The 16,118-nt window shown below is 32.9% G+C and overlaps 4 protein-coding genes across 23 annotated transcripts; 2 read left to right on the top strand and 2 right to left on the bottom strand.

Annotated features, from left to right (window-relative positions):
• The first annotated feature begins 30 nt into the window (after positions 1-30).
• RNaseZ (ribonuclease Z) lies at positions 31-2,702 on the top strand. Its single transcript, XM_015927222.3, has 2 exons — positions 31-527; positions 592-2,702. The coding sequence occupies exons 1-2, from the start codon at positions 214-216 to the stop codon at positions 2,588-2,590; spliced, it is 2,313 nt and encodes a 770-aa protein (XP_015782708.2). The 5' UTR covers positions 31-213; the 3' UTR covers positions 2,591-2,702.
• Positions 2,659-4,168, bottom strand: LOC149094370 (uncharacterized). The gene has a single exon (XM_089270182.1). It carries the CDS (start codon positions 4,166-4,168, stop codon positions 2,723-2,725), a length of 1,446 nt encoding a protein of 481 aa, XP_089126308.1. The 3' UTR covers positions 2,659-2,722.
• Positions 2,659-12,843, bottom strand: LOC107360593 (motile sperm domain-containing protein 2). 20 transcript variants are annotated; one of them, XM_089270190.1, is made up of 8 exons: positions 12,702-12,843; positions 12,446-12,526; positions 12,195-12,333; positions 11,843-11,963; positions 11,346-11,517; positions 10,744-10,824; positions 10,089-10,437; positions 2,659-7,360 (listed from the first exon to the last, which is right to left on the bottom strand). In XM_089270190.1, exons 7-8 carry the CDS (start codon positions 10,425-10,427, stop codon positions 6,800-6,802), a joined length of 900 nt encoding a protein of 299 aa, XP_089126316.1. In that variant the 5' UTR covers positions 10,428-10,437; positions 10,744-10,824; positions 11,346-11,517; positions 11,843-11,963; positions 12,195-12,333; positions 12,446-12,526; positions 12,702-12,843; the 3' UTR covers positions 2,659-6,799. The 20 variants fall into 20 exon arrangements, with proteins under 20 accessions (XP_089126316.1, XP_089126319.1, XP_015782800.2 ...); XM_089270193.1 differs by lacking the exon at positions 12,702-12,843 and adding an exon at positions 12,634-12,685; XM_089270186.1 differs by having other exon boundaries at positions 6,651-7,360; positions 11,346-11,564; positions 11,843-12,103; positions 12,430-12,526.
• Positions 12,844-12,869: 26 nt separating this feature from the next.
• Positions 12,870-14,744, top strand: LOC107360666 (uncharacterized). Its single transcript, XM_015927374.3, has one exon. The coding sequence runs from the start codon at positions 13,198-13,200 to the stop codon at positions 14,569-14,571; it is 1,374 nt and encodes a 457-aa protein (XP_015782860.2). The 5' UTR covers positions 12,870-13,197; the 3' UTR covers positions 14,572-14,744.
• Positions 14,745-16,118: the final 1,374 nt, after the last annotated feature.

Below are 16,118 nucleotides of genomic sequence, written 5' to 3'. Positions count from 1 at the left end.
GCATGTTTTTACTTCTTATCACTTGTTTTGTTTATGTGGTTCAGGACCTTTCACCAATTCAACTATTGATGTTATTTAATTAATAGTAATTAGTAATTTAGTAATTATCCTAATATCTTTAATATAGATTTCAACAATTTTAAACGCTTTTTTAGAGGAAAAACATTGTAAAAATATACTTTTTGACTGTGTGGTTCAACTATTCATATTTGAATGAGTTTGAATAAACTATTCACTCTTTCATTGGATCTATCTTGTTCTAAATGGTTTAAAAGTGGTGCTCAATTAGTTCGATTTTCAACTGCAAAAGCCAAAAGTTTACAGATAAATAATTTATTGAGTAAAATGGCCAAGGGAAAGCGTAAACATGACAAATTAAGTCAAACCAATTTCCCGTCTTTTGTAACACTCAATGTTCTTGGTAATGGTGCATTACCCAATCCTCGATGTCTTTTATTGGTTACAGAATTTAACAAATATTTATTCAATTGCGGGGAAGGAGCCCAAAGGGCTGCAGTAACTCATAAGTAAGTTTTATTATAGCTTAAAGGCATCTGATGTTTAACTGAATCTTATACTTTTCAATTCTAGAGTTCGTTTGACTGGAATGCATCATATATTTGTTACCCATAGTTCGTGGGATAATATTGCTGGTCTTCCTGGAATGTGTTTAACATTGAATACACATGTTACAGCCCATGGACCACTTCTTCACGAGAAGTTATCTGGGATAACTCGAACTTTCGATGAAAGAAATGAAATCAAATTTAGCGTGAATAATGACTATACAACAGGGTTCAAAGACAACTTTTTAACAATTGATTTTATACCTATTCACCGCAGTCAGGCGTCAAGCACTGAAGGAGCTGTGTCCAAAAAACCTAAACTACATCTTGATTGCGCATTTGTTTATGTTTGCCGTTTACATGAAAGACCTGGAAAGCTATTAATTCAAAAGTGTATCGAGCTTAAAGTGCCGCCAGGTCCTATCTTGGGTAGATTAAAGGCAGGGGAAGATGTTACACTCGAAGATGGACGGCTTGTCAAGGCTCAAGATGTTATTGAACCTACTCAGCCAGGAAGTACTTTCATGATTGTCGAGTGTCCAACCCTAGAATATTTTGATTCTCTTGTGAATAGTGAAAAATTATCAAGTTTTTTTGAACCATCATCTCGTTATCCGTTGGAATATATTTTTCACTTTAGTCCTGTTAATGTTATCAAAGATAGTAAATTCCAAGATTGGATGATGAAATTTCCACAAAGTGTTTCCCACATTGCCTTAAACGAATATAACCCTAGTCTCTGTTTTTTTGGTGCCAATGTTATTAGTCATAAATTGCGATTATTTGAAGATAAATTGTTCAAAAGTCCATTTATTGAGACTCAACCGGATCCTGAATTAGTTAAACTTAATTTGACCCCTGTTTCCGTTGGAACGCAGTTTAAAATCCATCCAATCTCTGAACGAAGCATTAATCTTGCTGATGTCGAACAAATGGAATCTATAATTAATCCAGAAAATATTGAAAAAGATATAGAGGATAAAGAAAATTTTGAAAAAGTTGCTGAAGAATATAAAAAACGTATTTCAAACCTTTCAGACAAAGAGCCCGACAATGGACCAGCTATAGTTTTCCTTGGAACCGGATCAGCAACTCCGGGAAAATACCGAACTGCATCTAGTATTATTATCGAAACCCATGAAGACAATTTAATAATGTTTGACTGTGGCGAAGGGACATTTGGACAATTTTATCGCTTCTACGGACCAGACTACAAGGATAAACTTGCTAATCTAAATGCTATTTTCATATCTCATTATCACGCTGACCATCAATTAGGTTTAGTTCGCTTACTCCAAGAACGAGCTAAATTGACTGACAGTAAACCATTAGTTATTTGCCCTCCACGTATCGAGAGATTTTTACGTGATTTTAGTGAAATTAGTGGAAAAGTTGATCATCTTTGTCACATTGCATTATGTCCAACATACTTAAAAGGGATGACTAATTCTCAATTGCTGACGAGTTTAAGACTACAACACCTTCAAACAGCTCGTGTGGTCCACTGTAGAGATTCATTCGGTATAGTTGTGGTTACCAAAGAGGAAGGTGACTTGAAACCTCGTAAAATAGTTTATTCGGGCGATGCCATGCCCTCCGAGGACTTAATCGAACCAGGTCATGGATGTGATTTGTTAATTCATGAGGCAACATTCGACGATGAACTGATTGAAGAAGCAATTTTCAAGAAACACTCTACTTTTTCTCAAGCTGTTGATATGGGTGTTGCAATGGAAGCCAAATTTACTATTTTAACTCATTTTAGTCAACGTTATTACAAAGCTCCTATATTACCAGATGAATTGGCTGGTAACTTTGGTGTTGCATTTGATAACATGAGGGTTAAATTTTCCGATTTTCCTAGATTACCAGAAATGAAATCTGTTCTAAAGGTTTTGTTCGCTGACAATTGTGCCGAGCATCAAAATTTTTTGAATAATCGTAAATTATCTGATGCAAGGTTAGAAATTCATCAAGCTTTACTTGATGCAGCTAAATCAAAATCTAAGCCTTTTTATAAGTAATTTTTCAGTTCTCGACTTTTTTGTTGCAAAAGTTGAAAAGCACAAAATCTAATTTCATTTTGTCCATCTTCTTAGTTAAATAAAATGATAATTTATCGTTTATAATTGTTTACATTTATCAACGTTGGTTGTTTACATTCTTGGTATCATTGGCATTGGTAGTACAAAATTAAATCGCTCATAATTAGCTTCTCCAGTGATAATAATACGTTCAGGTGGTTTATTTGATTGGGGTTGGTTGATCATTTTGAATGATTCTGGGTTAAGACCATCCATTGTGATCTCTATTATCGCACTAGTTTTTAACAAATTAGAAGACAATTGTTGGAGATGATTTGACGATAAATTAAAATTATTTGGAAGTGAGAGCAGACGAGTTGAGCTCATCTTGTCTATGAATTCATTTAAACCAGTACAATCGATCTTGGTATTTGTTATTTCAATGAATTCCAATGATTTGAGTCGAGTTAAATGTCTCAAAGAAACAGAACTTGTTTCCCGTAAATTGCACCCAATTAAACGTAATGTAACAATTGAGGGACAGTTTATTGATATGATTGAAGTTGAAGTATCGTCAATGAATGGACATTTTATGGCTAAACACACTAAAGCGGGTGTTCCTCGGGTCATCAGTGACAAGTCTTGATTGAAATTGGAAGATCGTGTTCCAGTGCAGGAAAAGGTTAATTGTTGAAGAGATGTTAGTTCACTCAGATTACGTATCTCAACGATATTAGACCAGAATTCAAAGATTTGCAATGAATGAGCCAATGCCGAACATATTAATGCCAATTGCTTGTTGGTGACAAAAGAGACTCGAAGAACAGTCAATGATGAAGTAGCATTGCTTCTTACGGTTGATGTTAAATTGGTTATGAAAGTGGTTCCCAAATACGAGCCAATTAGAGAAACTGATGACAATTGATTAACAAGAGATGGACAAAAAGTAAGATTAATTTCCAAGTCTTCTGAGCCTTGGAAAATTAAGGATGTGATTGACTGGTTTGAAGTTAAAAATTTGTCCATCTTTTTGGGATCGACAAAAAAGCAATGATGGATTTCAAAATGAACTAAAGATGGTGGGCCTTTAAAATGGACAATTTCGTCTAAACGAGTACAATTAAGCACATTCAAATGTTCAAGTAATGTCAATGAACTCCCCAGTAGTCTCCATTGATCAGCTGTCAGCCAAAAACCAAAACAATCCAACATTAAAACACGAAGTGAAGGCAACAAGTTGCTTAGAGAATGTATCATTGAATCGCTGTGAGACCGCCAATGAGACCAACTGTTGATAGATTTAATGGTTAAACGATCATTGGGATGAATTTGGTGATGATTGAAATTGCAGTTTGCACGTCCAATTGGTAATTGACTTCGACGACGATGTGATTCTGGACTGGGACCAAAAATGGCCAGGGAAGATTTAGTTGTGTATACGATGGAAGTTGTCATTTCACACCAAGAAGAGCAAACCAGACGAGAACGTAAAAGTGAACGATAGTCAAGTAAATCACAAATAATTCGCCAACAATCTGGATTCAATTTCACCTCGAGTTTGGTTGTTGGAGTTGACATGCTATTTGGAATCGTGATGAGGAAGTTATTTAATTGTAATCCAAATGGCGAGAGCCAGAGACAAGTCAACAATCTTGAGATAGAAAAATAATTTTGTTTATATCATGTGTATCAATTGAACATACAGATGTGTATATGAAAATAAAGACGAAGATCATGTTGATAAGCATGAGGAGGTGGAAGACGAGGAAAGAAGAAGAAATTAAAGTCATGAGGATTTAGGGAGTGGATTTAAAGTGATGCTAAAATTGGATTTCTTTCCAGGCAAAAAAAAAACGGAAAATGATTATGAATGAGCTACACATTTCATCTCCTCTAATCATAGAGCAGCTTCTCTGGCATTGCTTTCTCTGTGTGATTGACAGTGAATAGTCAGCGTTTCAAATCATGAAGAATCCATATTCCATGATTATGTCTGGTTAGCCAATTGATTAAATTGGTAATTATGAAAATTTCAACCATTTCCAAGTAAACTTTGATTTCCATTGTAAGTGGATAAATATTTCCAAGACAATTTACAAACACTTCTTTTTTCATCACCATCCAAAGCAACAGTGTTCAATGAACACTGTTCATAGTATTGCTAATGAATTTGGAAAAAATTAGAACCTCATTAAACTGTAACATTTCAGGTTTAAATAAACTTGTTGAATAAATTTGAATTTGATAAACAGTTAGGATAAAATTAATTAACATAATCACACTAACAAGTTTCAATTACTTTTCTCGCGTGAAATATTTATTTAGTTGTAAGCTCACCAGATAGCGCAAGATAAGATTTATGAATTTAATTTTTATCCTTTTAAGGGTTCTTTATTTTTTAATTAAATTTAATTGTAATTCAACCATTTTCTCATTAATTCAGTCACTCAAAGGGCAATCAGATACTCCATACACCCAACGGTTCCATTAAATGGTTAGATCTTTCATTCCTTTCAACGTTTAAAACCATTCAAAAATCACTTACAAATCAAAGACTCATCAAAATGGCTAATCAACTGTGGAGACCTTAGTTTTCAATGGACAATCTGCCCAAGCAAACTATTATTAATATATTCACTATTAAATCAACGAAATATGGAACTTGGAACATATGTATCGATTATCATGAACAACTTCTGAATTGAATTTAGTCCACTTTTCTTACTAAAGACCCGGAATTGAAGTCAAAGTCAAACTGCAACTAAAAACGATTTGAAAAAAAACTTCATTTCAACCCAGAGAAAAGTGGATAATCTATTCAATCTCATTTGATCCATTGAACAATTTGAATTCAACTAGATTAAAAAAATAACCATTTATCTAAATTTCTAGTATTTTCCGTCCATTGTTCACGGTTCTGTAGTAAGTTGAAAGGGAAACAAATCATAGGTTAGTGGCTAACAAGGTACATAACAACAAAGACCCGTAAAACAAGTTGCTAATAATTTTCGTATCTTATATTGGGATAAATTGATCCAAACAATTCAATCAGACTTTGATTGCGAATATTTCTCACTAAATCATCCCACTTATTGGCTAAAATTAAATTCTAATGAACTTCTGTAAAAAATGTTTCAATACTGACTTTTTCCCATTTTTGTCCCTTTTTCATGAATATCCAACACTTACTAACCAACTCTTAATAATGGAAAGTTCATACTGACCATGTTTGAAAAGTGGTGAAAAAGCCCTTTAAATAGAGGGGAATGTGATGAAAAAGTCTCAATTGTTTTGCTGATAAGTAATCAGAACCGGCGTTAACATGGCTAGAATTGTTGTCACGTATTTTCCGTTTCTGTATCAACACAATATTGTATTGATAATGTGATTAGCTAATCAACTATCAGACTTTAAGTAATGAAATATTTTGTATCGACACAAATCTCATATCCTATTTGCACTTGTTCAGTGCAAATATCAAGCACAAATTGGACAATTCTGATAATTGAAACGATCAAATGACAAAAATCATTTGATTTACCATAAACACTGTTTTTATGTGCCTCTTCAATGTCAATTCATTATTGTGATATGATAATCTCTGAGCTTAAAGCAGATTTGGTTTTACATCTTTAACGGTCTTTTTATGTGAAAAACCATTGCAAAATATTGGCTTTATCTTGGTTAGTGTGTGGTTAAGTGAAGCGCTTTCATTTTCATATCAACACACCTTGCTTAACCATCATTTGATTTGAAAATTGACAATGCGATTTGAAAGAAACCAGAATCAAAGTTCATTTTTTCAATAAAAGAGAGCAAAAATAATCAACCTTAAACTATCAGTTATGATTAATTACATGGTTACTATTAAGTTTTCTCACAAAATTTGATGAATTTTCACCACACCTATTAAAATAAGAGTTTGAAAATATTTGAACATTGAAAAAAAAACAAAAGTATTAAGTTGACCAAACCAGAATGAAACCTCACCTTGGGTCAGACTACTCATTTTGAAAAGTCAAACCATCAGTTATTGTGGTCATTGGTCAGGATACTTTCATTTTGTGTGAGAAAATGTTTTAATAAAATGAGAGTAAATGAGAGTTGAATAACAGCAAAAAGCCAATTGCAAACGTAAATGTAATAAGTTAAGACAATTGTTAACAAGTGAAATGCGAGAGTAAATTGATCCTTTTCTTGATTTTCCTTTCATACTTTAATTAATTCACCCATTTCTTTATCCAATTTGGCAAGATGTTTCTTAATACGATTAACTTCCTCATCATTTAAACCAAGCTCAATTTTACCGATAACTGTTGCTGGTTCAACTCCTTCAGGAATGAAAATGTGATTCTCTTTGGATAAACCACCAATAACTTGAGGCATGTTCATTGGATCAATTGTTTCTCCGATTGTCTTCTTATTGTAAACCCTGATTAGACGTTTACCATCTTCGGGTATAAAATGTTGAACTCCTTTCCAGATTGATTCAAGAAACCAGGGAATCTCGTAGATGATGACATATTTAACCGACCAGGGCATGTAATATTTCAATATCTTGATAATTAGATGGAGAAAGTCAAAGTCAATATTGTGCCATCCAAAGCCTTGAGCATCAAATACCAATCCCCAAGATCGTTCCCGAGAAAATCGTTGATCCATTTGATCCATAAAGAAGATTAAAAATTGACGTAAAGGTTTAGACAATATTTCAATGTTAACATTGAACTTGCTTCGGACGTATAAAACCGGATCACCATCATTATCATGCTAAAGACAATTAACGAGAAAAGAAATAAAATAATTATTAGAGATAATGATTTAATCAAAGTTATTTCGGGAAATTCAATGGAAACAATGATTGGGTTATAAAATGACACTTCAAATGCAAAATAAACCCAGATTTTCTGGTTCAATCCTCAAACCATTTTAAAACTACAGTTTTAAATATTTGACAGACTGTAATTGTTTGCTTTACCAACTGTTGATTCAACTGTTTGTAGCTAAATATGATCAACTTATTAAAATTAAGATTCTTATAATTTCATTGTTACATCTGAACAATTGAAGACATTGCTGTTTTAATCATAAACAATTACCAATACTAATCGATGTTGTGATGTTTTAAATGATTGAGATAAAAATGTTTAATGTTGTCTTGCTATAGCATTATTGGTAATCATTAATCAATTGTGAATGCTTTTTTTCCGATTCTCAATTTTTCTTTCAGTATCATTGATTGAACAATGTTATATAATAATCATCATAAAAGGCCTTTAGGAGGGAAAATTAGATAATATTTATCAATATCTTGATTAATTGGTTAGTAATAAAAATAATAAGCTAACGAAGATAGAATTACAAAACAATAATCATTGATGTTCAATGTAATCAGTTAAGCAGTAAATGAAAGGCTTACCTTGAAACGATTCAGTTTATTATGTTTGTATTATGATAGTTACTACATAGTATTTATGTATGGATGGCAATTGAGTAAATTAAAACCAACTAACAAGGTATAGAGAGTGAAAGAAGCAAAAAATATTAAGATTATCTGATATGGGAAATACCCAGTGAAGTTTTCAATTTTCATGGTTGTGTGTGTGTTTCTTTTGCCATCTTTTTCTTCAGCTTTTTGAATTGTTCATGATCAACATTCAAAGATTGCTTGAGGCCAAGAAGTGAAAGAGTTTAATTAAGTTATAGTTAAGGTTGTCAAAGTTAAACAGCAAAAAAAAGAAGCAAAAAGGCAACATAATTTAAAGTTAATCTTACACACAAACTGAATACTTATCTAATGTTATTACATGGTTAAAAGGTTTGACTGGATTCAAGATTATTTCAAGACTTTCAGTATTAATCATTGACAAATGATTCAAACAACAAATCCCTTGTACAGTTTGCTGTTTCATTATCTAGACACAGAGATGTGGCAACATTGACATTTTGTGAAAATCAAACAAAGAAATGTTGAATGGACGTTCAACAATTTCAATTGATTCAAGTTTAAAAGATAGTGAGATGGTCAATATTCCCAAATGCCTAATGCAAATGGCTTCGTTAATTTATGATTCCTAAATAAGAGTGATTAAACAACAATAATATGTGCGTTAATGGTAGCGATAATGAGAAGCTTAAAAATCAGGTTTGACCGTTGAAAGAACCAGCAAAATATTAATTTTATTCAATCTATGGCTACTACTTTTTGTTTTGTATTTGTTGCTGCGTTACTCTGCAACTAATCAACCTCTAATTTTGTGATTAACTTATTTGGAGACGTTTGAATCAAGATCCAGGTACATATACTTAAAAGGAAAGGGTCATAAATCATTATGTCTGCCAAAAAAATCATTTAACCGTGCAATGCAAAGTGGTCCTAGATTTGGCCTTGTAACCTACAAGTCCTACAACAAAAAAAAAGGTAAAAGGCTGGTAAAGAAAGAAAAGAAGAAGAAGAAAGAACCAGAAAAGATGATGATGTAGAATGAAAAAGCGAAATATAACAAAAAGTAAAAGGCCTTATTTTTGGTCCTTTCACTTTATTGGGTCCTTTTTAACCTTAGGTCAACAACATCAAGATGAAAAGGTTACTTTCAACAAAAATATCGTTGTATGTACACCATAATATACATAGAAAAATATATTTGTTGTGAGTTTAAAGGTAAATACAGCTTTTGATATTTTAGTTTGTTTGCTTGAAAAATAGTGTTTTTTTGGAAGACATTTGAAAGGTCTTTCTCAGGTCAAGGTATATGTTGTCTGTAAGCAAAAATTAGAAGGAGAAATGATGAAAAGGAAAAAGGTTATTTCATCTTTCAACTTCTTCTCCTTTTTGGTTACTCTTTTAGTTTGATAATATTAGTATTTAATGAGTGAACTGGCTGATTGAGAAATAGTTAGTTAGTTGATTTTGTTGTTGAATGGTTTGTTTCATCATTAAATTAATTACACACTTGACTTGACCCTTAAAGCTATTTCAACTTGTTTCCCTGTTTTTTTTAAATGGTATCATTATTATTATCATTTTTTAATATTAATATTATTATTTTAATCGTTTTAACTATTATCTATAGCCATTTTTTGTTTCATTCAATTAATTTTGGCTGATGTTTATTAATCAAAATCGGTGAAAGGGAAAAAAATCAATTTTTAACAATCAAAATGATCAGTGACGATCATCAGGTATCATGGACATGGCAATGTAAAGATCAAATAACATCAATTCATACATTTGTTTTCATCAATCTAATAATTGCTAATTGATTGTTTTACCTTATGGTTTTTCATCAATGGCTTTCAACTAACAGTAATCAGTAAATTGTAAAATATTGTTTTACAGTTACTATTGAATGATTTGAGGGTTAAATTGCAAAATAAGATTTACTATTGAAGTATTGATGTTTAGTCTATGATAGTGCAACAGATGATTTTAAGCAAACAATTTACTGATTGAGATTTATAGTGATCAGATAATGGATAAGAATGAATTGATTCTTACCTTAAACTCGAAAATACCACCTGATTGGTAAAATTCAATTGGAAATTTTTGATATCGTAAAGTATCCAATGACATCTCCTTTCTCCATGTTAATCGATCCTTGATCATTTGAACGGCTTGGTTAACATTTAAATTTGTTTGAAATAAATAGCGGCGAACCTCAAAATCACATGAACGTAATTTATCAACATCATTAGGTAAGTAAAGTGAGGTTAAATCCACTGAATTAAAATGGTTCTCCAATAAATCACGAGTTTCCTGAATAGATTGGATTAAGGTTGGATCATCTGGAGGGACCAAATATTTTGGAGCATCATCGTATATCCTCTTTGGACTCATGAGTGGTGATCTGTGGATAATTGGATAAAATGAAATAACAAGTTAAAATGGTGATTGTTGATGTTTAATGCATTAAATGATTTCGAAAGTTAATTCAAACTAATAAACAAGGAAAAATGTGCATGTGAGAGTGAGAGAGAATGATGAGAAAATTCAATGATGATATGTGAGACCAGTTTTCATTATTCATGACTTTTCGACGCTACATCGAAGGTCATCTGAATCACATGATACCTCAATTAAGACGGCTTTTGGTTTCTTTTAAATTGTCCGTAATCCAGTTCAGGAGTCACAAAATTTAAGGTGTAAAACTTACAAGCTATGGATTATTACATGAGTTTACACTTGAAATGACATTCCAATTGAATTGTTTCCAATAAAATGGGCTTGTTTCAACCTATTAAAAAGAAAGGATTGTAACTGTTAAATGACATGAAAGTTAACTGTTTATATTTATGAAAGTATTCAATGGTGACCACCTTATATTCAATTTGTTATGCAAATAACAATCATCAATAATGATTAAACAGGATAAATTGAAATGAAATTGAGTTAATCTAGATTAATGTTGGGTTTTCAAGTGTGAATGCTAATTGTTGCGATTTGAAAACAACAAAAACAAAACCAAGCAAAGCTAAATGATGTAAATAGTAAAATTGGTTTCAAATATGTACAAAAAGTAAAAAGTTTGATCTAACAAGATTTATGAAAAAAGTTCATAAATTTTTAGCTTTTTTCACTTCAATCCAGGTTAAGGTTGATCAAACTTGAATCTGTAATACATAATCTGTTGCCTTAATTTTGCCAATATAATTTCAATTGCCTGTTTCATTGAGATAATCATGTTTACAAAGAGAAACATTTATATTTAAAATAAAGCTAACATGAGCCACCATTGATGTACTTAATTGGATATACCTTCATCTTGCTTCGAGTTGATAAATCATGCCTTGCTTTTATGTGATCTTTATGGTGTCTGGCATTTCCAAACTGCAAAGGTGATAGCCATTGATAAGTTGCTTTTTGATCTTTAAGTTAATAACCGGAAGTTTTATAATTGATCTTTAAGTTTCTTGAAAAGTTGAAAGATCTGAGGAAAGGAAAAGCAATGATTTTACATACTTCATCAGAAATTGGCTGAAAAAAAAAGAAGAGAAAATTTCAAGGTTAGCGGTCATTTACGATCGGAAGTGAAATGATTCCTCTATGGTCTTCAACCTTTGTGTTTAACCCCATAAAGAGTACAACTTGGTTAAACAATAGAATTAATTAGAGGGTGACAATCATCTTAAGTATTTGGTTGTCCGCAAAAGATGGTGAAACCAATAAAACAAAGCTGATTGTTTCATTTTGTTTAATGAAATAAAATTCCATTTCTCCATTTAAGTGTCCAGTTATTTGGAATTTGTGTTTACCTTTTTCACACCAAGTAAAATGATGCATTTCATCCATTTGTCATGAGAAGTGGTTTTACTTGAATCCATAAGGGACCACCGTTGAAAAGACAATAGTAAACCATGAAAAACGATGAAGAGCCTGTGAGGATGAAGAGAAAAGATGAGAAAAGTTAAATGATTAACTAATGACATGGATGATCAGGGATCAGGTATTGAAAAGATTTGAGAAAAATTTGAGAAAAGTCATTCAATTTCAATTGTTCAGAAATTAGCGTTCTTCTGTGATTTAGAGAAAAAAAAGAAAGAGAAAGAGAAAGAGAATAATGAAAAAGAAGCTAAAAAACGAGGCAAATAAAATAAACAAACAAACCTATTGATTGGATGCAATGGTAATGAAAAAATTACTTGAATGAAACAGATAAACTTGATCATCAGACCGATGATTATTATCAACACTATTATACTCCTCCTCCTCATAACCATCAAATCAACCAGAATATAACTATGATCTTTATTGATAGAGGGAAAAAGAGAGAGAGATGAGAAAGAGATGAGAAAGAGATGAGAAAGAGATAGGAGAAAGGAAAAGAGAAATCTTTTTTTACCTTTTTTTTGACTTACCAGAGAGAAAGAGAGGATCTTGAGAAGAATATTGGTTGAAAATGAAGAGAATCAGCAATTTAAAAATGATGATGGAAGTAACTAGAAGAGAAAGAGAGAGAAGAGGAGAGAAGAGAAGAAGAGAAAGATTGAAGTGAATGATGATGAAAATGCAAAGGTAGATAAAGAGAGAGGGAATAAAACCTGACCGGGAAAGAGGAGAGAGAAGAAAGATTTGCCTGGTCCAGGCCAGGGCTAACAAGGGCACCCTGCATACCTTTTCAGAGGCTAAGAAAGATGATGATGATGATGAGGCAAGAGAAGGATAAAAAGAAAGAGGGAGGAAATCTGAAGGAGAAAGAGAAGAAGATGAAGATGAAAGAAAAGTTGAGTTGAAGTTACAGGTATAAATGAAATTTTTGACACCAGGTAGCGTTTCGATTGAAGTTGTTTCACTGCTACTCTTTTGATTCTTTGGTGCCCTTCAAAGTAACCAAAGTAATCAACCTTACTTTTTATTTTACAATTATTTTTGTGATTTTATTTATTTATTTTTTTTTGTTTTCTCGGCAATAATAATCATTATTATTTATTTTAAGTTTTGTAAATTATTTTCAGTTGTTTATTTCAGATATTGTTTCATTTATGCTTCTTTTTCTTTTTTCTTTCTTTCTTTTTTTCATGTTTTAAAGGTTGAAGAGAGAAACAGTGGTTGTGAAGCTGCTTTTTTTGCCATAGACAACGAAACATAAACTAGCTACTAAGGTGTAAAAATGGCAGGAAACCACAAATCTAATCATATTGTTAGATTGAACGAAGATGCCAATCACAATTTAGATGAATTATTTAGAGCGGCCATAGGTCCCAAGGATGGTCGTGTGCCCTTAAGTAAACCAATGCGCCAACGTGACTTACCAGCATCTTTTTTTACACCACCTGAGAAAGGATCTAAATCGGCTTCACATAGCCGTGAGTCAAGTTTGGATGCAACAAGTTTGGACTCTACACCAACTCTGTGTAACCCTACCCCTCGTCCCGGAATCACGATCAATCACTTTCGTGCTCACTCTTCTCCGGCAACACTTCAAGCAACTTTTGCAGTTGCCCCACAGCCTCGCGGTTATGATTTCGACAAACTACCCGAAGGGTGGCAAATGGCCTTTGAAGCCAAGACAGGCAAACCATATTACATAAATCATATTTCTAGAACAACTACTTGGGAAGATCCTCGGCTAACTGCCTTCAGACTTAGAAATGAAGCTTTACAGCTGGAAATGCAGCTTCAACAGCAACAACAGCAGCAACAGCAACAACAACAGCAGCAACAGCAGCAGCAGCAACAACAACAACAGCAACAACAACAGCAGCAGCAACAACAACAACAACAAACACAGCAACAGCAACAACCACAGCCACAGCCACAACAACAACAACCACCCCCACCACTACCACAACCATCATCTCAGCAACAGACCCAACTTCAACCTCAACCTCAACCCCAGCCGCAACCTCAGCAGCCGCAGCAACAACCACAGCAACCACAACCGCAACCACAACCTCAACCACAACCACAGCCACAACAAATACCACAACAGCTACCACAAACTTTACCGCAGTTACAGGTGCAGCTTCAACAACAACAGTCTCAACCACAACCACAACAACAACAACAATCGCAACCCCAAACACAACCATTACCATTGCCAATACCACAATTACAGGCGCAGCTCCAACAACAAATTCAACAAGAACTAGCTCTCCGTCGTGTTAAGGAATTAACAGATGAAAGAGAGAAATTGAGGCAGCGGGCTGCTGAAATTCAGAATCAACAGAAAAACTTCACGACAAATATTGATCCCTTCCTGAGTGGAAGCGATGCAATTATTTTAGACCATTCTCGACAAGAAAGTGCTGACTCAGGTCTAGGTCTAAGCCATAATCTTGATCTTCCTTATACTCCTAATGATTTACAAAACGCCGACGACCTCGGGTTGGACAGTTTGTCTATAACTAATATGGATCTTGAAACTGATGCGATGGATTTAATGTGTTTACCCGAGGAGCTAAATACGGACATCGTTCTATCCGATCTAGAAGCTTTCCTTACGAATGCCAATATAACTACTTCTAAGGATGTTTGGATATAATAAGAAAAAAAATGCTGATAATAAAGTGCCTTGAATAACAAATCAAATCTAAAAGCTCTCGAAAAATTGTAATACGTCCTTAAATTTGAATTTCAATTCAATACACTTCTTAATTAACAGTTTTCAAAGTCTTTTATTTGTTCAATAAATAAGGTCAATAGACACTGAGATAACGTTCAAGTTTTCTGTGAGATGCATTCTCATTGCCCTAAAACTAACAACGGATAGATATTGTAGTTTTAAGGTTGACTTTTAATAGATTTCTCAGTGTAAATATATCTAGTAAATAGTTACAATCTCAGCATGAATCTGAACTATTTTGTTACCAGAACGCAGACACTTTGGATAAACTTTTATTTTTTCATCTTTTTTGACAGATCAGGTAAACTTATTTGGTAAAGATGAGAAAGAATCATCTAAAAATCATTAAAAGTTGCTTATCGGGATGCTAAGCTAATATGCTAAATTGTTAAGAAATCGAACTAATTAATGTATGTTCATGTAGCTTGGTAACTAATAGTTAGACCACTGCATCGAGAAGTTATGAGACATGAACTCGAGTGTTTTATCTCATAACTTCGAGATATTTTATAAGGTTATAATTCATTCCCCAAGATGGCTCTTATGTAACTTGAAGCAACAAATGGAAAGCTCTTTCGTCTTCAATCAACTGTTGACAATTTTTAAAATAATTTTAACAATTAATTGAATTCGGGTTTGAATCCGACTTTTTCTTTGTGTTTATATGTTCATCAAGCAAATGGTACAAATGCCTTTCGAGATCCTTTCGAGATCTTGCGAAAATACCTTTACCAATTTACAGTTACAAACTTGTAAAAACTCACCAATAAAACAATTGTAAGTCTTAACTCAAAAATCACAATTTTTCTTTATTTTTTTATTCAATACTTTTTGAATTTTATATTTCTATTTTCAAGGGATACAGGAGTAAAATTTATGCCCTGAATAAAACGAAAAATGCATGATTATAATTTTAAAGTTAATAGATGCCATAATAATTGTTAGTTCAGTTAAGAGCGATTTTGAAAATGATATTCCTCGATGTAACGTTCAATTCTGCCTTCTTTGAAAACTCCATAAATTTTCGGGGCAAATCCTTTCTGGTAAAGTTTTACCCCGATTAAGGGTAAAGCATCCATTGAAACAACAATCATGTCACCTTGTTCACCAACAAATGAACTGCCATGCAAACGAACCACCACTTTGGCAGGAATATTAGCAGTTAATCCTGATTGCTTGGATGAGGTTAATTTCAAATTAGTACAAGCATAGATGCGGTTACTAAGTCCATCTCTATTGACAAATCAAGTAATGGTTTTGTTAGTTTATATACAAGGTTGGTTAATTTTGACACTTACTCGATTGGTGTTACAGTAATTTCATCCAGCGTTAGATCCTTCCATGGTCCAGCAATGAACTCACTGCACAATTGTCGACACTGTAAATTATCTTCATTGTCTAAATTGTTTTTGGTTTCAATATTTTTGCACCTTTATACTTTTCAAAGAGATGCTTGTAGTAATTTG

This window comes from Tetranychus urticae, chromosome 1 (genome assembly GCF_039701765.1).
Source record: "Tetranychus urticae isolate SD_2017Ah chromosome 1, NJAU_TeUrti_SD_1.0, whole genome shotgun sequence".
NCBI classification, from domain to species: domain Eukaryota; kingdom Metazoa; phylum Arthropoda; class Arachnida; order Trombidiformes; family Tetranychidae; genus Tetranychus; species Tetranychus urticae.
The sequence above is the reverse complement of the archived record's forward strand: the minus strand, read 5'-3'. Positions and strand labels throughout refer to the sequence as shown.